General features: G+C 40.9%; 1 protein-coding gene across 9 annotated transcripts in view; it reads left to right on the top strand.

The window, feature by feature from the left end:
• Window positions 1-20,892, top strand: part of TRPC6 (transient receptor potential cation channel subfamily C member 6) — a 173,576-nt gene extending 152,684 nt beyond the window's left edge. For 6 of the 9 annotated variants that reach the window (XM_030560200.1, XM_030560181.1, XM_030560172.1 and 3 more), the window contains 3 exons: window positions 6,407-6,490; window positions 9,498-9,573; window positions 14,518-19,499. In XM_030560200.1, coding sequence (XP_030416060.1) covers window positions 6,407-6,490; window positions 9,498-9,573; window positions 14,518-14,663 — 306 coding nt within the window. In that variant the 3' untranslated portion in view covers window positions 14,664-19,499. Of the gene's footprint in view, window positions 1-6,406; window positions 6,491-9,497; window positions 9,574-14,517; window positions 19,500-20,346 lie in introns of those variants that run through there. The other 3 variants (XR_004000071.1, XR_004000070.1, XM_030560162.1) reach the window with 3 other exon arrangements.
• The last annotated feature ends 277 nt before the right edge of the window (window positions 20,893-21,169 follow it).

Raw genomic sequence — 21,169 nt, 5'->3', positions numbered from 1 at the left:
CAGTGATTGTCAAACAAAATGATTTTGTGGCTACAAGTACCTAAGCTTGCGTATGCTGAAGGCAATCTCCAACCCCCTTTTTGACTTCAGTAGGAACAGAATTGTACTTCTATCTTGTTCGTATTTCAAAATAGGGTACAGGAAGCAATTTTCAGAAACAGGTTCTAATACAGCTTCAGAGATACTGCATAGTTGAAGATGACTTTATTTTCTAATTTAGAATTGGCTTTAAAAGCCCTTCAAGTATTGCCATAATAATACATTATGTTTATAATTACAAACAATGACAAGAGATACCAAGAAAAAGCAATCAATACCTTGTTGTAGTTAAAAAAATATATATTTTATTTCCCAACTAAATAGACCTTCAAGGGCTATTACAAACAGATACAGATACTGTCATAACATTTTTTCCCAGATCTGGACCTTAGCGTCCAAAATATGGGTGTTAGCATGAAAACCTCCAAGCTTAGTTACCAGCTTGGACCTGGTAAAGCTGCCACCAGCCAGGAATTATACAGTGCCTAGCTCACTGTGGTCTCCCCAAAACCTTCCCTGGATGACCCCCAGACTCAGATGCCTTGAGTCCTACAACAAAGGGAAACAACCCCCTCCCCTTGTTTCCTTGATACTTCCTCCTAGACTCCCCTCCCTGGACGACCCTAGGAGATTCCCTGCTTCCAGTCCTGGAAACACAAGTACCGAGAGAGCTAATCTCTCTCCCCCCCTCACCCAGAGGGTATGCAAAGTCAGGCTAAGTAAATCTAACACAAAGAGATTTTCCCCCTGACTTCTTCCTCCCACCAATTCCCTGGTGAGCTGCAGACTCAGTTCCCTGGAGTCCCCACTAAAGAAAAACTCCAACAGGTCTTAAAAAGAAAGCTTTATATAAAAAGAGTGAAAAAGGACATAATATATAGTCTCTGTATCAAGGTGGCAATATACAGGGTCAATTGCTTAAAAGAAAAAAAAAGTGAATGAACAGCCTTATCCAAAAAGAATACAATTCAAAACACTCCAGGAACTATACACATGTAAATACAAAAGAAAACAATAAAAACCTATTGTCTTACTATCTTTGTAGTTACAACTTGGAAACAGAAGGTTAGAAAGGCAGGAGATAGAAAAATCACTCTCAGAGCTGAGAGGGCACAGACACAAGACAAAGAACGAAAAACTCACACCCAAAAATTCCCTCCACCCAGATTTGAAAAAGTCTTGTTTCCTGATTGGTCCTCTGGTCAGGTGTTTCAGGTTCCCTGTGTTAACCCTTTACAGGTAAAAGAACATTAACCCTTAGCTATCTGTTTATGACAGATACATAATATGAATCATATAAAACCTGTGAGGTAGAAAGAAGTGGATCCAATTTCTCTGCTCTGGTCTACTTATTTGCTAAACTTTAGCTTTCTTCATTATCATGAGTAGAACTGGGTAGGAAACAGTTTTACTTCCCATCCTGTGATTTTTCAAGATTTTGAAATCTTTCCCATTACATATTGGGACAAACCTGAGACCTTTCAAATTATTTTCAAAACATGAAGAAAGTGAAGGCACTCAATTTAGAATTGAGGTATGCCATTGGTTATGTCGCTCAGCAGGGACCTAGGTACCAGTCCCTGCTCCAATGAATATTTAATTATTTATTACAAAGTGGAACAGCTCCACCAACATAGATTGAAAAAAAGATAAACCTACCTGAGAACAGCTAATGGCCTGGTAGTTAGGGCAATCATGTACAACATAGGAAGACCCAAGTTCAAGTTACTGCTCTATCTGACTTTTCTTAGTGGTTTTGAATAGAAATTCCATCCTGAACCCAAATAATCTTCCCAATGAAAGTTTGATCAAAACCAGTACGTACCCAGGAGCGGTTTTGGTTCTACTAAAAAGTCATTTAATTAAAAACTTCCCAATCAGCCAAAATTGTGAGTTGTTGAGAATAGAATTTCACTTGTCACCAATATTAGCATATGTACAACAAGGAAGAGTGGAATTGAACTATGAAATTCACCATGATGGGTACTTCACAGTCATAGAAACTAAGAACAAAAAACAGTTATTTTGTCATCCCATTTAGCCAGCCAGCTCATTTTCAAGGGTTTTGTCTAGTCCAGGATCTCACCACTTCACTAGAAAAATTATTGCATAGATTAAATGAGATTACCATTTGAACTTTTCCCTCGTGTTCACCCTAAACTTTAAGCACAATGTTATCCAATTATGTCTACTATTTCTTCTTTAAACTATAATAACTTTAAATTTATATCAATGCTTCCTTCTTTTAGGCCTCCAACAGGTATTTGTGTTATATCACCCAATAGTCCTATTTTAACAAGACCATGAAATGGCTTACACAAAAAATGTTGCTGGTAGAATGTACCTGTTTAAAAAAAACTCTCACAGATAAACATAAGCAAAGTTAGACCACAAAATATTTTGATGCATAAAGACGTATAGGAAAATTCTGCTTTATTTAGTCCAGGGTAAATCCAGAGTAACTACATTATTTTAGTGGCATTATTTTGGATTTACCATGGATTTGAAAGTAAAGTTTGCTTTTGATTTCTAGAAAACAAGCTATATTAGAAAATCTAAGACAGAAGGCTAACTTCTAATTAGGAAGTTCTGAAGGGAATGGGGAAAACTGAGCATTTTAAGTGTTGTCCTCATTACAGATTAAGGGCTTGATTCTGATCTCACTTGCACAAGTTTTATGCTGACTTCTCAGGTTTTACTCCTGATTTACATTCTTATAAGTGAAATCAAACTCTAGCCCTAATAAAGCCCTCTGCTCGGACTTCATATTCTAATATCAGACACAAGCTAAAAACTTACTGCACACTAGTCCTTAGTTCTTCTTGCAATTCAGGCATAGCTTATTTCCTGTTATATCCCAATGTACTGCTTATCAGGTTTCAAGGCTTACCGATTCATTTATAGCTAAGCATTCAGCTCATTAAAGCACAATAATGCCTGGTACCAAAATCCCCACTAAAAATTCAACATGTTTAATACACAATAGCATCTAAGATACTGTGGCTGTGTTCCTATATTTTGAAGAGGAAATATTTTTTTGTATGTCTGGTACAACTGTAAAATATTTTGACTTTGTAATGCCAACCTCTTTAGGTCCTCATCCAGGTGAATCATAGTTTATATTTCAGATTCCTTATCTCTTGCATTACTGTTCAGAGAGCTGGTTGATTTGTCTCAATCAATAGTAATGAATGCTTTGTTTTCTTCTGACAGTTCCCAAATCATCCTTATCACAATCCAATGATTCAGCTACACTACTGAATTCATCATTTCATAACAAAATTGTGTTTTGTTCCTTCTCAAAGACATTAACCAATAATGCATGCTAGATAACTGAAGCCTTGGATTATCTGACAGTAATTTGTACTCCAGTTTTGAATAATGTCCATTCACTCCAGGGTTTAACAAAAATGCTGTTCAGAAATATACTGTCAAATCAGAACTTCCGTGGGCTTCTGACTTGCATTGCTTAATCATCTTACACTAAGACATTGGTGAAAGTGAGGGGAGGAACATGTTCCCAGTGTAACCCAAGGAAACCTAATTTTTCACTCTCTTACACCTGGTGTAACCTTCACACCTGTACAAAGTGGCTGCAAAGCAGAAGAAGCTAGTGGCATATAAGGCCTGACATCAGTGCAGTTACACAAATGTAAAACTGTGGTATTTAAGAGGAGAATCAGGCTCTTGAACTCCATTACATACCTAACCTGAATGAGGGTGTACAGTTTCCTAGAGCTTAAGAGAATCTATTCTCAATTCTCCTTGGTGTTCCTTTTTGTTGAGGTAGAGTGTCTTTTGGGGGGGCTTTGCTCGTTTGGTTTGTTACCTACTCACTGGGACCTTGGTTCAGAAAAACACTTTGACCATATTCACTAAGGGACTTTGGTGCCTAAACTCCAGATTTTAGGTGCTACTACGGTCCATTAGACCCTTGCTTATCTGCTGCCTAGCCCAGTAGGCCGTTAAACTCACTTGGTGCCAAAATTTCTGCTGTAAAACTCCCCTAGCCACCTATGTTTCTGCTGTTGGGCATGGCTCTGGGTGCCTATCTTACACCTAAGGCCAAGCGTGATCCTTGAACCAGGTAAATGTAACTGTTATCCTGCCTACCTTGTCTGTGGGGCCCAATCTGGTAGATGTGCACTGAGAATGCTTAACTCCATACAAAACAGCCAGGCTCTTTTATAACCTTTAGCCCAGTGGTTAGTGTACTTGTCATGGTATAATCCCCACTCTGAACCTTAGCGTCCAAAAGATGGGGTACCAGCATGAATTCCTCTAAGCTTAATTACCAGCTAAGAACCTGTAGCGCTGCCACCAACCAGGAATTCGAGTGCCTGGTACACTCTGGTCCCCTCAAAACCTTGCCCGGGGACCCCCAAGACCCAGACCCTCTGGATCTTAACACAAGGAAAGTAAACCCTTTCCCTCACCGTTGCCTCTCCCAGGCTTCCCCTCCCTGGGTTACCCTGGAAGATTACTATGATTCAAACTCCTTGAATCTTAAAACAGAGAGTAAAATTCACCTTCCCCCCTCCTTCGCTCTCCCCTTCCCAGACTCTCCCTGAGAGAGAAAGCAATCCTAACACAGAGAGAAAATTAACCTCTCTCTCTCTCTTCCCTCCTTTCTCCCCACCAATTCCCTGGTGGATCCAGACCCAGTCCCCTGGGGTCTCACCAGAATAAAAAAACAATCAGGTTCTTAAACAAGAAAAGCTTTTAATTAAAGAAAGAAAAAACAGTAAAAAATATCTTTGTAAATTTAAAATGGAATAGGTACAGGATCTTTCAGCTATAGACACTGGGAATACCCTCCCAGCCTAAGTATACAAGTACAAATTAAAATCCTTTCAGCAAAATACAAATTTGAACTCCTTCCAGCCAAATACACATTTGCAAATAAAAAAACAAACATAAGCCTAACTCGCTTTATCTACCTAGTACTCACTATTCTGAACTTATAAGAGCCTGTATCGGAGAGATTGGAGAGAAACCTGGTTGCACATCTGGTCTCTCTGAGCCCCCAGAGTGAACAACAACCAAAATCTAACAGCACATACAAAAACTTCCCTCCCTCAAGATTTGAAAGTATCCTGTCCCCTGATTGGTCCTCTGGTCAGGTAACAGCCTGGCTCACTGAACTTGTTAACCCTTTACAGGCAAAAGAGAGATGAAGTACTTCTGTTCTATTAACTCTTACTTATCTGTTTATGACAGTACTCACCTGGAATAAGGAAGCCCTAGTTCAATTTCCCTCCTCCTCCATCTGATGAGCAGACAGGATTTGAACAGGGTTTCCTTACCTCCCAGTTGAGTGCCCTAATCATTCTCACTCTTTCATGGACTGAATTACTTTTAATTACTTTAATACAAAGTGGAACAACTTCAAGAAGAGAGATCAAGAGAGCCCCTCATCAGAATATCCCAGAGTCCAGTGGTTAAGACACAGTGGAGACTTAAAGTGGGGTCTCCCACATAGTGGGTGAATACCCTAACCACTGGATTAAAGGGAGGTCCTCCTCCTTCTCTCCCACCTTTTCCCAGGGATTTTGTGTAGGGTTAGCCAGGTGTGTAAGGAAAGAGGTTCCAAGCTGTGGTTCCCAAGCAGAAATAAGCACCTAACTCCAAATCAAACATCAGGAATGGTAACATACAAAAGCCAGTAGGAGAACACTTCAATCTCCCTGGACACTCAATAACAGATTTAAAAGTAGCCATTCTTCTACAAAAAAAAAATTCAAAAACAGACTTGAAAGAGAAACTGCAGAGCTACAATTCATTTGCAAACTTAGCACCATGAATGTGGGCTTGAATAGGGAATGGGAGTGGCTGGCTCACTACAAAAACAATTTTCCCTCTTTTGGTATTGACACCTCCTTATCAATTATTGGGAGTGGACCACATCCACCCTGACTGAATTGGCCTTGTCAACACTGGTTCTCCACTTTTAGGGTAACTCCCTTCTTTTCATGTGAAAGTAAAGCCAGAAGAGGGTTTTTTTTACCCATGAAAGGTTATGCCCAAATAAATCTGTTAGTCTTTAAGGTGCCACTGGATTCCTCATTGTTTTTACATTCAGTTGAAGCATGCACTTAAGTGCTTTTCTAAATAGAGTCATTTTCCTGAAGTGAGGAATGGAAGAGTTAAAGTGAACTAGTGTGGTGAAATGCTCTCTCCATTAAACATAATGGGAGTGTTGTCATTGTCATCAGTAGAGCCAGGATTTCACTCCTGAAATTTAACCCTTATCCCTACCATTAAGTCTAAAAGTTAATGTTCTGCTGCAAAATGCTTGTACATAAGAAAGTATAACCAAATAGTCCTTACATTTATTGCTGATACTGATCAAATGTTTTTATTTCAGCTTGGACAAAGTAAGCAATCAAGTATAAGAAGTGCAGATGATCTCCATTTAGATAGTTTAAGTAATCCTCCACGACAGTACCAGGTAAAAGGCAGTTTAATACAACTTGCATTGAAAAAGGAGTAAGTGTCATCAGATTAAAGATTTGAAGACAAATTATGATATTAGTTATAGTGTGAATCCAAAGTAAATGTACTGGACATAAATCCAGAATAATTGCATTAGCTGTATGATTATGGTAGAATGCTTCCTAATGCTAAATTTCCGAGTGGAATATTGTAAAAGGTTAAAATGAAGAACACTTTTAGTCAAAGGGAAAAACTGACATCTCAAGTATCAGAGGGGTAGCTGCATTAGTCCAGATCTGTAAAAGTGGCCAAGAGTTCTGTGGCACCTTATAGACTAACAAATGTATTGGAGCATGAGGTTTCGTGGGTGAATACCCACTTTGTCAAATGTATGTGGCAGCCACTACATGCATCCGATGAAGTGGGTATTCACCCACGAAACCTCATGCTCCAATACGTCTTTATAAGGTGCCACAGAACTCTTTGCCACTGACATCTCAGTTACACAGTGCAAAGCAGAAGGAACTCTTCTTTTTGGAAAAAATTCCAGTTCAAAAGCTAATGCAAATTACCTTTCTGTATTATATTTCCTCTTTCTTATCCCTCAAGAATTACAAATCACGGTAAGCTTGGTTTCTGCAGTTCCGTATTATTATGGTACATTGTATGTATTCTTTGCTTCTCATGGGGCCCCAGTCTGCCTTTGAGAGAGCACAGTGGGGAGGGAGCAGATAAGGAGTCTTAGCCAGAAGCTCCAGAAATCATGTAAGCTCCGTAAATCATTGCAGCTGCACGTGGAGAAGCACAGAGACAACTTCCTTCATATAGTGCCACAAATGGGTGAGAAAGGAACAAATAGAACTGGCTGTCCATGGGAGCAGAGGTCTGTCTACTCTGCACACTTCTTTTGGCAACATTTTGAGTACATACCTGCATAGCCCCCCAACACAGGTATAAATAGCAGTGTAGTTGGTGAGGCCTGCCTTAGCTGAGTAAAGACATTTCTGAAAGGTGTGGGTATATATGCAAGTATGCTCTCTACTCATGCAAGCTGTGCCTCTCTGTCTATACTGCTATTTTAGAAGTGTAGTGTTCCGCTGCTTCCTGCTGAGGGAGTCTTTTCCTGTGGCTGGGAAAGGCTCCAGCAATGGGGAAAGGGGCTGGCAGTGGGGAGGCAGCAGGGAAAGGATTGGGCATGTCCCTGCTATGGTACCTTTCCATGAGGTGGGGAAAGGCTCCAGCAGAGAGGAAAGGGTTCGGCAGGGAGGAAAGCTTCAGCCTTTCTCAGCTGCCTTCCCACTGCCAGAGCCTTTCACTGATGTGTGTAACTCTACATAGCTAAACACCAGTCCACTCGGAGTGGACACAGCTTACTTTTCACTGTAGCAAGCAGCTATACATTCCACGACACGATGACGCCAGCGGTGTGTGACGTAGACGTAGCCTAGGCAGAGCTACATCCCACAAAAGGGTCTAGTAGCAAGTATGAAGATTGACTACTCAGGATCTCTTTCATCTCTGAGACAGGAAGTCTGCTGCTGCTCTCCTTGGAGCTGTGTGGCACCACTCCGACTGTATGTTGTATCTAATGATACAATCTAGCCCAGAATGTCTTGGCTTTTGGCATGGCCAATCAAGTTATGATGGGCTGATAGCTATTATGATTAAGAAGTTACTCCATTAGGCTGCTTGGCTTTGTATTTGTAAATTTTTTGGAATATTAAAATATATCATAGTGTCATTTACACTGCAAAAGTGATTATGTAATGATGCCGCTGATCCACTGAGCTAAAACACCAGGTGTGTTGAGGCAACAGCAGATTCATAAACCAGTGTACATGGTCTAGCTACTAGAGGTAGACAAAAGTCATACTGGATTAGCATGGGGAACAGTTACACCATGTTAAATGTTAGAACCCAGTGCTTCAGGGAATTTTCTCAGTCTTGAGTTTAGAAGCATAAATAATGTAGTGTAATTTAAAATTATACTGAAACAATACATTTATTGATGCCAACTCTGCCCACATATCTACACCAGTGACACCATCACAGGACCTAGCTAGATCAGCCACAGCATCACTGGTTCATTCACCTGCGCGTCCACTAGTGTAATATACACCATCATATGCCAGCAACGCCCCTCTGCTATGTACATCGGCCAAAGTAGACAGTCTTTACGAAAAAGGATAAATGGACACAAATCAGATATTAGGAATGGCAATATACAAAAACCTGTAGGAGAACACTTCAGTCTCCCTGGCCACACAATAGCAGATCTTAAGGTGGCCATCCTGCAGCAAAAAAACTTCAGGACCAGACTTCAAAGAGAAACTGCTGAGCTTCAGTTCATCTGCAAATTTGACACCATCAGCTCAGGATTAAACAAAGACTGTGAATGGCTTGCCAACTCCAAAACCAGTTTCTCCTTCCTTGGTTTTCACACCTCAGCTGCTAGAAGAGGGCCTCATCCTACCTGATTGAACTAACCTCGTTATCTTTAGCATGCCTCTTGCTTGCATATATATACCTGCCCCTGGAAATTTCCACTACATGCATCTGATGAAGTGGATATTCACCCACGAAAGCTCATGCACCAAAACGTCTGTTAGTCTATAAGGTGCCACAGGACTCTTTGCTGCTTTTAATAATTAATGCTGATTAAGGGTCAGGTCCTCAGCTGGTGTAAATCAGCCCCATAGAGTCTGGTTTTGCCGCATCATTTTTTAATTGCAAATAAAATTTTATAATTAGTAAGATATATCCACTTTTGTCATCTTGCATATATACATACACTGGAAAATTAATTTCCAAATCAACAGTCTAAATGAAAGCAGAGACTGTCATGTTTCTTTTATACATAACAGGCCTTTAATCCTGGCAAATGCCATGGACTGGAGGAGTTAAATGCAACACTAGATGTATAGCAGCAAAATGTTGACTGAGCATGTGCCTTGGAATTTCAGAATCAATGCAAGCAAATCCAGCTTTGAAAATTCTAACTCTTTTCTCTTTCCTCACCCTAGAAGATAATGAAGCGTCTCATTAAAAGATATGTACTGAAAGCTCAGACAGACAAGGAGAGTGATGAAGTCAATGAAGGTGAGTGTAGCATATTGATCACAGTTTCAAAGTTAATCATGAATCAAAAGAAGCAACTCAAAAAAGATTGTTAACTTGTTGGAAGAGTATTTCCCAAACTTTTTGGGACAATCACATCTCAAAGTCCTTGGATATATGGCAAAACAAAAATATATCAGAACTAATAGTAAATTATTACCTAATAAAAAAGTATAACGTTAATGTTAGAGACTGAAGTTAAGAAAAAGATATGTTTCTTGGATCTCTGCTTCCCACGCCAGAGATTGGCTTCCTGGCTATAACATAGACATGGTAATATCTTTTATTGGACCAACTTCTTTTGGTAAAAGGGACATGCTTGTGAGCTTCTCAGAGCTCTCCCTCATGTCTATAGAAGGTAACTAGAATCTGTAAGCTTACTACAGGGTGGGACAGATTAAGTATAAGGGGTTCACATATGTTGTAGGAGACTACTTAAAATGAAGTGGACAATTGAAGGTTAGAAGGTAGGAGGATGAGTTACAAATTCTTGTAATGAGCTGTAAAACTTGTGTCTCTGTTACATCCATGGATTTTGATATCCAACAGAGTTATGAATTTAAGTTTCCAGGCTTGTCTTTTGAAGGTGTTTTGTAAGTTTCCTTTGAGATGAGGATTGAGAAGTCAGCTATTGAGTGATTGTTTTGTGAACAGTGTTCAACCATAGGTGACAGGGTATTTTTGTCTCATCATTTTTTTTCTGTGTTAGTTCATTTGAGAGCATAATGATTGTCTTATTTTACTCACATAGTTGTTTTGGGGGCATTTGATGCACTGAATGAGCTAAATGACATGTTGTGATGGGCATGTGTTGGGCCCATGGATCTTGAAAGTTGTGTTGTGGGCATTATTGATCATCATAGCAGTGGTTGTATATCTGCAGGTTTGGCATCTGTTGTTCTGGTAGGATCTGATGCCATTTCAAGTTGCGTATCCTGGTATGTGGGGAGTTTGCTTCTGATGATGAGCTTGGCAAAGCTGGGGGGTTGTTTGAAGGCCAGAAGAGGGGGTTCATGAAAGATTTCTTTCAAGGCTGGGTCTCAATAAAATATGGGTTGTAATTGTATTATGATACCACTTTTGGATCTAGTGTGGGATGACAAGTCAGGGTGACAACTTGGAGTGTGTTGTCAGTGTTTTGGGGGGAGTTGTATTCAAGCAGCTTATTCTGGGGTATTTGGGTGGCCAGTTCCATTACATGATCTGCTTCTGTCATAAACAGATAGCTAAGGGTTAATGTTCTTTTACCTGGAAAGGAGTAACCCGAAACACCTGACCAGAGGACCAATCAGGAAACAAGACTTTTTCAAATCTGGGTGGAGGGAAGTTTGTGTGTGAGTCTTTTGTTCTTTGGTCTTGTGCCTGTCTCTCTCTTGGCTATGAGAGGATTTCTGTCTCTTGCTTTCTAATCTTCTGTTTCCAAGTTGTAAGTACAAATATAGTAAGGCAGTAAGGTTTATATTGTTTTCTTTTGTATTTACATGTGTGTAGTTGCTGGAGTGTTTTGAATTGTGTTCTTTTTGAATAAGGCTGTTTATTCATATTTCTTTTAAGCAATTGACCCTGTATTTGTCACCTTAATACAGAGAGACCATTTTTATGTATTTTTCTTTCTTTTTACATAAAGCTTTCTTTTTAAGACCTGTTGGAGTTTTTCTTTAGTGGGGAACTCCAGGGAACTGAGTCTGTGCTCACCAGGGAATTGGTGGGAGGAAGAAGTCAGGGGGAAATCTGTGTGTGTTAGATTTACTAGCCTGACTTTGCATTCCCTCTGGGTGAAGAGGGAAGTACTTGTGTTTCCAGGACTGGAAATAGGAGAGGGTGGAGTCCCTCTGTTTAGATTCACGGAGCTTGCTTCTGTGTATCTCTCCAGGAACCCGGGGAGGGAACACCTGGAGGGAGGAAGGGAAATGGTTTATTCCCCTTTGTTGTGAGACTCAAGGAATTTGGGTCTTGGTGTCCCCAGGGAAGGTTTTTGGGGGGACCAGAGTGCCCCAAAACACTCTAATTTTTTGGGTGGTGGCAGCTTTACCAGGTCCAAGCTGGTAACTAAGCTTGGAGGTTTTCATGCTAACCCCCATATTTTGGACGCTAAGGTCCAAATCTGGGAATAGGTTATGACAGCTTCTCTTGTGGAGTGTCCTTATTTAGTGAAGGTAGTTTTAAATGTGATTAAGTGTTAACCCAGACTTTCTCTTCTGAGCAAATTCTGTGGTATCTGAATGCCTGACCATAGGTAACAGATTTCTTGGTGTGTCTATAGTGGTTGCTGGATCTGGGGGTAAGTGTGTTGCACCATGGGTTTTTTGTACATAGTCATTTGTAGGGTTCCATTGTTGAATCTGTTTTTGATGTCTAGCATGTTGATGCTGGCATGGGAGTGTTCAAGAATATTCAATGGATGGGTGGTGAAGTTGTGGTGGAAACCTATAAGGGAGTTTAGGTCACCTGTCCAGAAGATGAAAATATTATCAATTTATCTCAGGTATATCATTGGTTTTGTGGTGCATATTTTCCAGAAGTTCTCCATCAAGGTGGTCCATGAAGAAGCTGGTGTATTGGGGCACCATCCTAGTACCTAGCACAGTTTTTAAAAGTATTTATTGTTAAATGTAAAGTTGTCATCGGTGATGATGAAATGAATGGGTTTGATGATGGGTTTGGGTGGATTTCTGAGCATTGTTAATTATCTTGTAGGTATTTGAGGCAGGCAGCGATGCCTTCATAGTGAGGGATATTGGTGTATAGGGAGGTGACATCCATGGTAGCAAAGACGGTGTTCTGAGGGAGGTGGTTAATGCTGTGGAGTTTCAGGAGGGCGTCGGTAGTATCATGAAGGAAATTGGTCCACTATATGATGCATGGTTTGAGGATAGTTTCTATAAGCCCTGATATTGCCTCAGTAAGAGTGTCATTGCCCACACTGGAAACAATGATGGCTATAACATGTCAAGAGTGTTGCCACTTCTACTAGTAGTTACACATTCCCCATATCTAGGAATTGTTAAAAATTCTCATGGAGCACCATCATTTTAATTCAGAGATTGTCACAGGGCCATTTCCCCTTGCATTCTTCATGGTGTGGGTCATGTGTACACTTGTGGCAATGACAGCAATCCCTTACACGAAAAAGTAATACTGGGAAAGTGTTTAACAGAGTTTAGCTTCTTTTAATGTGATTTAATATATCCAGCCAGCTCTCTACATACACTAGCAAATGTGTTCCACAGACTACCACACAGAAGAGCTGCCCTCCCTCTCCCATACTTTGCCATAGATATACACTGGCTCTGCCTTTCTTTGTGGAATATTGCCCCCTGCATGCCTGGTACTCTGGCCAATTGCATATCTGGCTTATTTGCTCAATAAACCCTGCTCTGTTTCCTTTTCTTTCTGACTCTATCTTCTGCCTTCCAGACAGGCAGCTGGGGAGTTAAAATAGAGCTGTGCCTCTGTACTGAAGTGCTTTCCCTGTGGTTCAGCAGGTGATGCAGATTAAGGCTATGGCTACACTGCATTTTAAATCAACATAAGTTATAGCACTCAGAGGTGTGAATAAGCCCTCCCCCAAGTGACATAACCTGTGTCAACTTGCGTGCCAGTGTGGACAGCATTATGTTGGCAGGTGAGCTTCTCCCGCTGACATAGCTACGGCCACTCGCAGGGGCTGGAGCAAGTAAGCTGAGAGGAGAGCTCTCTCCCATCAGCTTAGAGAGGCTACACAAGAGAGCTTACAGCAGCACAGCTGCATTGGTTTAACTGTGCCACTGTAAACTCTCTCATGTAGCCACAGCCATAGTAAAGTGCAGAAGCTTGGCAGTATTCTATCTCTTCGAGTGCCTGTGCCTGTTTGCCAATGATCAAAACCATGGAAGTAAATATTAGTTTGTCACCAGTTCAGGTGAATCCCAGAGGAGAGGCGGAAAAGGCTGGTTATCACTGTGTCTTTTGGGGACCTACATTGCGACCCCTGCAGGCTTGTTACCCACAGTTTCTGAACTCCTGAAATATTAATAGAATTCCAGTGTATTATTTTAGTTCTGAACCAGGCTTGTCAGTCTTTAAGCAGAAAACACTTATCTTCTAATAAATGGTGTTCATTTTCTTATTCGCCAGCCTGGTTCGAAACTGCTCTTAAACAAACCTGTTTTCTGATAAGATGACACTGGTAGATTATTCACGAACATGCCTTTGTGGGATTTGTTTCAGTAGCATTAAATCAGGCATGTTACATCAACAGTTGTGTGCATTACTTGATGTGTCTCCTTTAAGAAAAAATATTTATTCCAAATTGAGTTAAAATCTGAAGACTGGGCCACCCTTTCCAGCAGTCGTACAACCTTTCCCAAGGAATTGCCTCTGGAGATAGAAAAACTTCATAGGCTTTCCTCGTGGAGGTGCCCTCAGTCATTCTGTGGGTTTGCTGCTGCCCACAAACTGAGCAGAATCAAGGGAATGTGTGGGAGGAAATGGGCTTCAGATGCCTCTGTGATCCCCGAGACTGCTCCCTGGCAGCTGGCTCTGACATTCCTAGCACCAATCCACCATGCTCCTTGGCCACTGCTACCTTCAGAGCCTTCACTTTAGAGTGATTCCTCTACATGGAGGACAGGTTCATATACATGGAGCAGACTCTTTCTTTGGGGTTATGATGTGCCCCCTACAACTCCCTTACTTCTCATCCCAGACACCCTTACTCCCAGTCATGTCTCTTCATGTGGATCCTGACCCCAAAGAGAGCCCCCTCTAAAGACTCAGGAAGAGGCACAGGACCTTGGAGGCAGCAATATTAGACACCTACCTTTCCGGTTGGGCAGAGGAAATCCATCCATGGGATGGTCTGGCACTAAGTTACAGTTGTTATCATAACCGTGGTTACACTCTCATTTTCTTTTGCTTCATAATTTTTAATCTGATCTCTCCTAGGTGAACTGAAGGAAATTAAACAGGACATCTCAAGTCTTCGTTATGAACTTCTTGAGGAAAAATCTCAGAACACAGAAGACCTGGCAGAACTCATTAGAAAACTTGGGGAGAAACTTTTGATTGAGCCCAGAGCAGAAGAAAGCTAACCTAAACATTTAAATAACAAACCAAAAATCCAACAATCCACTTCAAGCCATATTTATCCTCCCTTAATTTTTCAAACTAAGTTCACATTTTTAGAACAGATCAAGAAATGAAATTATTCCAGTTCTTTAATGAAAAACTGCAGTTGGCTAACCCCTTACATCTGTGATTGACAAAAAATGTCATTTGAGGAAAGATATTTATTTATTTTACCCCCTTCCAGAGAAAAAATAATCTTAGATTACTCAATGTGCAATTTCCTTCTTTCCAAATGTATCAGCTAAGGCTTCAGTAGACCACGTATTAAACTGTTGGTTCTGTAAATCTAAATTCCTCATATCTTAACCTCTTATTATATTTTCTATAGCCTTTCTGTATTCCTTTCCTAAATATACATGAGTATAATTGAATGAAATGGAAGAGAAGAAGGCCTATAAGGCCTAGTCCAAAACCACCCCAATCAAAATCCATTTATTTTTCAAAAGAAAATGTTCCCAAATAGGGGGGGAAGCCTTTCTGCTCAATTTGCAAATAAAATTCAAAGCCATGGAAGTAATTTATTTTGAACATGTTTCCTTGTGGATGTTTGTCATGACATCCTGTGAGCTGCCTCCTTACCACTCATCCCACTATGTTTTCAACAAACTAATCCTGAGCTATCCTTCCAGGAAGCTGCATTCCAGTGGGAGTTACTGCATTTAGAAAATAACACCTTTCACAAAGTTTTATTGAAAAGCTATTGTTGAGATCCGAAACAAAGTCCCCAATCCAAATCTGCCTGAACCTTGGAGAAGTTCTGATCTGTCTCCAGCTTCTGAGCTTCCCCAATTTCTATAATGTCTTGAACCACACCAGCAGCTCTGAACACTCCCAAATTTTAGAGGAGTTTACATCTGGATCATTTTGTTGGTTGACATTTCCATCTAGGAAGGACCAAACTAAACTCTAGATGCTAACCTCTCTGAGTTCTTGGAAGCTTTTGCATCTGTATATGAACATCTTCAAATTTTAAATAATTTGTTTAAGTAACAGGGTTTTATCTGGGCCCATTTCTAGTAAAAAGAAAATCATAGTTTGACAGTAATAGCTTTTGAATAAACTTTGTGGAGCTTTTTTTTTTTTTTTGTAGAAGGTATCAGAATCTAAACATCTCCATCTCTTCCTTTTATACAGGAGGTTTTAAAAAAAGTCATTGCCCAGGAAATTTGTTACAGATTATGGTTTTTAGTGTCTAACTGAGTGAGCTGAAAAATAATTTTATTGGTCAAATCATAATTATTTTGGAAGGGGGATAAACTATAAGTACATGATGGAGGTGGGGCTTCTGTCTTTTCTGGAGTGTAATCCAAGTTGTTATTAAGGTCAGCATTCCTAGAGTACATCCACTTTGATCCATAAAAGTTCTGTGATTCTGTGAAACTTCTTAGCCTTACCAGCTCAGTTAATAATGGATAGTGTGGGACAAACTATGTATTGCAGGTCTCAGACTCAATGAACTCAGGGTTTAGAAACTTTCAAGGGCCTCTCTCAGGGAGGAGAAGGAAAAAGAGTTTTTCAGAGGTGCCAGAACAGTGTCATTATAATTATGCATGAACCCACAGTGGCTAAGGGTGGGGAAAACTATGGCACCCACAGTGGCCACCCTTAACCTTAATCACTTGCCTTAGATAATTAAAAACCATGATCTCTTTATCTGCTGTATTCCCTGTTGTGAGGATAGGGATTACTGCAAACACTGAGATGCCCTTATCTCTGTCTCAGGCTTTACGGCCTACTTTTTACATTGACCAGTGAACCTAAAGCATTTTTTGACTCCCATTGGAAGTCAATGGGAGTTAGACACTTTGATGCCCTTTCTAAGTCCCAGCCCATATAGTTAGGCCAAAATTAGACTTTGATTTTGTATGTCCAACTCAAAAAAACTTTGGGCCTGATTTTCAGAGATTAGTGCTTCCCACTCCAGTGGGAGCTCAAAGTGCTCAGCTCCTCTGAAATCAGGCCTAATTTGTCCAGAGCAGGTCTCCCAAAATCAGCAAACTCTTTTGAAAATTTGGCTGCTAAAATCTTTAGATAACAATTGCAACAGAATTATCCTTTCAATATTAGAAATTCTTGAGGATGTTCATTCTGATTTACAATTTGGATCCATAACATATAATGTTAAATCATGATTAAATCTTGAAACTGCATAAACCTAATATGAGGAAAATGTTTACTAAATAGATAACAAGGAAAAAAATAGGTACTATTGAAGTGAATATTTTTATTGCAGAGGTTAAATGAACGCTGTAAATATGTTTAAGCCCACATTTTGACTTTCCTTAAAACTGAAGGACCGTAATGTACATATTGTATTTCATGAAGATATGCATATGGATTTTTTTTATTCAGTGAAGATATTTTTATGTGGTTATTACAAATGGAAGAACTTATTAAATGTATCGAAGCAGTCCAATGCCAAATGCAGTATGACAGACAATGTAGTAATTCAAATAAGCACCACACCAAATACATTATGAGATAAATTAAAATGTACCAGACTCAAAATACCTGTGTGACACGTTGTCTGAACCTGTTGATCACTTTGGCTACTTTTGCTTTACAGACAATAATAATACAAATATGGCTGGAGGCTATAATTCACTAGCAAACAATCACCCATTGTTACCCCGAAAACAGAATATAAATTTTTCCCAAAGTTTTTCCTCAAAATAGCCTACCTGTTATAACCCGTCTTTTCTGCTCAGGTATGGGTCTCCAGGGTAGCTAAGGAATATCTTAGAGTACACTGATGCAGCCTTCTGATAAATGATTAACACAAGAAGTATTCTTCCCAAAACAAAGCACCCTTCATTGGTGTAAACACAAATCCCTAACACAACACCACCCCTTATTGGTGTTATAAATCACAAATCCCCCATAACAAGCTAGAGATGATCCCAAATCACATTGCCTTATAGTTTGGAGTGGTACTAAGTGGCTGTGCCCGGCTTCAGTATGAAGTTGAGTGCATTGGAAATAGTGCTGTAATGTGGTATGCCTTCTGCAGAGTTCTGACAAGCAGATATTAGCAACAGTAAGCAAAGCAACTGTGAATCAAGCCTATGAGCAGAATATGTAAGGAGAGAATGTAAGAATCAGTGGCTGTCTCATCCGTTTGTTCGCTTTGCCCATGCGGTTTGTCTATTTAGTCCAGTGAGAGGGAGAAGACCAAGAACAAGAGAAACCAGAGGGAGAACTTCTAAGAACTGTTAAACTCGGCTTTCATTGACAAAACGGTGGAGACTGTGACATACTACAGTGCTCTTCCCACTGACAAAACTTGACTGCTTTGCCGACAAAATAAAATCACATAGACAAGAGGCATAGAGGTGTTTGCAGCAAAGTTAGATTGACAGAGTGTCAGCGTAGAACTGCACTTGGTTATGTCATCATAAATGGCTTCCAAGTGGTGTCCAACAATGCCCATCCTGATCGCTCTAGTCAGCAGTTCGAACTCCGCTGCCCTGCACCCACATGCACAAGCATCTTCCTTGCCCCCTTTAAAGGACCAGGAATTTTTGAATTCCGCTTCCTGTTTACTCGGCGTGGAGAGCTCACATCGCATTTTCACAGTTGACCATGGCAGCCTCATGCATCAAATGTTCTCCTGCTTGGAGCACATCACGGTTGTTGGATCTGCAGGGTCTGTGGGGAGAGAGGCTGTGTAGTCCCAGCACCACTCCAGGCATAGGCACTTTGATACCTATGGTCAGATTTCTTGTGGCATGTTGGATAAGGGCTAAGAGCGGGACATGAATCAGTGCCATGTGAAGATAAAGGAGCTGAGCAGGCATACTAGAAGGCAAGGGAGTCAAATTATTACTCTGGTGCTGCACTGAAGACCTGCCGTTCTGTAAGGAGCTGGATGCCATCCTCCATGGCAACCCCACCTTCACCATCAAAAACCCCATGAATACTTTGGCAGGGCTGGAAACAGCGGCCAGCAGACTTGACCTTGAGGATGAAGTGGTGGATGAGGAAGTGGAGTTGGAGGATAAGATGGGACAGGTAACAGGGTCATCTGAAACTGGCAAGCCAGGACCTCTTCTCAACCTCAGAGGGGTCAAGCTAGTCTGATCACTGTGTCTCTGGTGCACATGATGCAAGAGAGGGGAGCTCTAGTAAGTGCTCATTTTGATTTGATGCTGCTCGGTTACATGAGATAGAGCTATCCTTTGCTTTGCAATATGCTAGAAGTGAGTTGAGGGATAGACATTTACAAGACTAGCTGTATTTGCATCTGCTTCACATTCCCTCTGATGCAGCTACACAGTGGGGGCTCTGAGGAAGAGTGTGTTAATGCACACCGAGATTTAACAGGAATCCTCCAGAAAGATCGCTTGGAAACTTTCCTGGAAGTACTCACCAATCTTCTGCTAAAGGTTCTTTGGCAGAGCTGCTTTGTTCTTTCCCCTATTGTGGGAAACTTTCCCCATGCTAACTGGCAATCACTTGTGCAGAGATGAAACTGGCATGTAGGAAAGCAGCATAAGGACCAGGTCTGAAGATGCATGCATGCAGGAGATCCCCCCTTGCATCCTCGCTTACCCTCAGGAGTGAGATAATGGCTTCAATGATCCTGTGGAAATTGGTGGCAGAATTTACAATATTGTCCCTCGTCACTTCAAGTAATCTTCTTAAAAAAACACCAAGAGCCTTTGCCCCATTTTCAGCACACACACACACCCCAGCCAAACTCATCATATTTAGTGAATATGCCAAGCTGTGTGTGTCATAAACAGATAGTTAAGGGTTAATGTCTCTTTTACCTGTAAAGGGTTAAGAAGCTTAGTAAACCTGGCTGACACCTGACCAGAGGACCAATAGGGGGACAAGATACTTTCAAATCTTGGTGGAGGGAAGTCTTTTGTTTGTGCTCTTTGTGTTGTTGTTGTTCGCTCTTGGGACTAAGAGGGACCAGATGTCCATCCAGGCTCTCCAAATCTTTCTGAATCAGTCTGTCATGTTTCAAACTTGTAAGTAAAATTAGCCAGGCAAGGCGTGTTAGTCTTATTTTTGTTTCCTCAACTTGTAAATGTTTCTTTTTGATGGAAGGATTTTACCTCTGTTTGCTGTAACTTTGAACCTAAGGCTGGGGGGGCCCCTCTGGTCTATAGAAATCTGATTACCCTGTAAAGCATTTTCCATCCTGATTTTACAGAGATAATTTTTACCTTTTCTTACTTTAATTAAAAGCTTTCTTTTTAAGAACTTGATTGATTTTTCCTTGTTTTAAGATCCAAGGGGATTGGCTCTAGACTCACCAGGGATTGGTGGGGGGAAAGGAGTGGGATGGTAAATTTCTCCTTGTTTTAAGATCCAAGGGGTTTGGATCTATGTTCACGAGGGAATTGGTAAAGTCCCTCAAGGCAACCCAGGGAGGGGACGAAGTTTTGGGGGAACAGAGAGTGCCCCAGACACTGGAATTCTGTGTGGTGCCAGTGTGTACCAGATCTAAGCTAGTAATTAGGCTTAGAAGTGTCCACGCAGGTCCCCACAACTGTACCCTAAAGTTCAGGGTGGGGAAAGAAACCTTGACAATGTGCTTGCCAAGGGAGAGTGAGAAAGACTTGCATTTTACTATTATGACTCAATCCTGTGAGTGCAGTAACAATCATGCTTCTGTTTCTTGTGATTCTGCAGGTGTGGCTTTCAGGGGGACCCCCTACACACCAACAGAACACCTCAACCAGACAAGGAAGCTACTGAGGAGAAGCAAGGAGGACACATTTCAAGATGCCGCAGAACAAGAACGCAGGGCATGCAGAAAGAGACAGTTAATGAAAATTTAAAACTAGAGAGGCATGAGAGGAAGCAGGACCAGGAACGAATTTCAGTAGGCCAGGAGTGGATGATAAAAGTGATGGATGAGCAAACAGAGATGCTGAAGTCCCTAACTGTGCTGCAGGCAGAACATGTGTGCTCATCCCCCCTGTAGCCCATACAGAACTGCTTTATATGCCTTTCCCAAACTCCTTTCACACATTCCTTGCATCTTCCCAGCCAGTCATAGTACTCCATTCACTCCACTCCTTTGGACCTCTTTGCAAATGATAGCTAGAGTTCCACACACAGCTTTGAGAGCCTGCATTGGGAGAGTGGCCTTCTCAGTGTTATGTCCCTTTCAACAATGCATTTCCTTTGTGTTGTTTGTTGCTATTTAATAAACAGATATGCTCTGAAAGATAATCTTTATCTGTCTCCTACACATGGTGGTTGCTGCTGGAATTAATACGCAGTGGCAACTGGCACATTTGCAAACTACAAATCACAGTTAGAAAACAATCATCAAAATTTTCATCAGTGCAGCAAATTAACAAAGCATGGCAGAATGCTTTCCAGAAAGACACATTACTGGTGCTCATTGTAAATATAGTACCTCAAAGCCTCCCTAATTCGAATAGTCCTCCATTGTGGCCTTCTAATAGCCCTAGTATCTGGCTGCTCAAAATCAGCCAACTGGTGA

This window comes from Gopherus evgoodei, chromosome 1 (assembly GCF_007399415.2).
Source record: "Gopherus evgoodei ecotype Sinaloan lineage chromosome 1, rGopEvg1_v1.p, whole genome shotgun sequence".
Taxonomy (NCBI): domain Eukaryota; kingdom Metazoa; phylum Chordata; order Testudines; family Testudinidae; genus Gopherus; species Gopherus evgoodei.
Note: the sequence above shows the minus strand (reverse complement) of the source record. Positions and strands in the feature narration are given on the sequence as shown.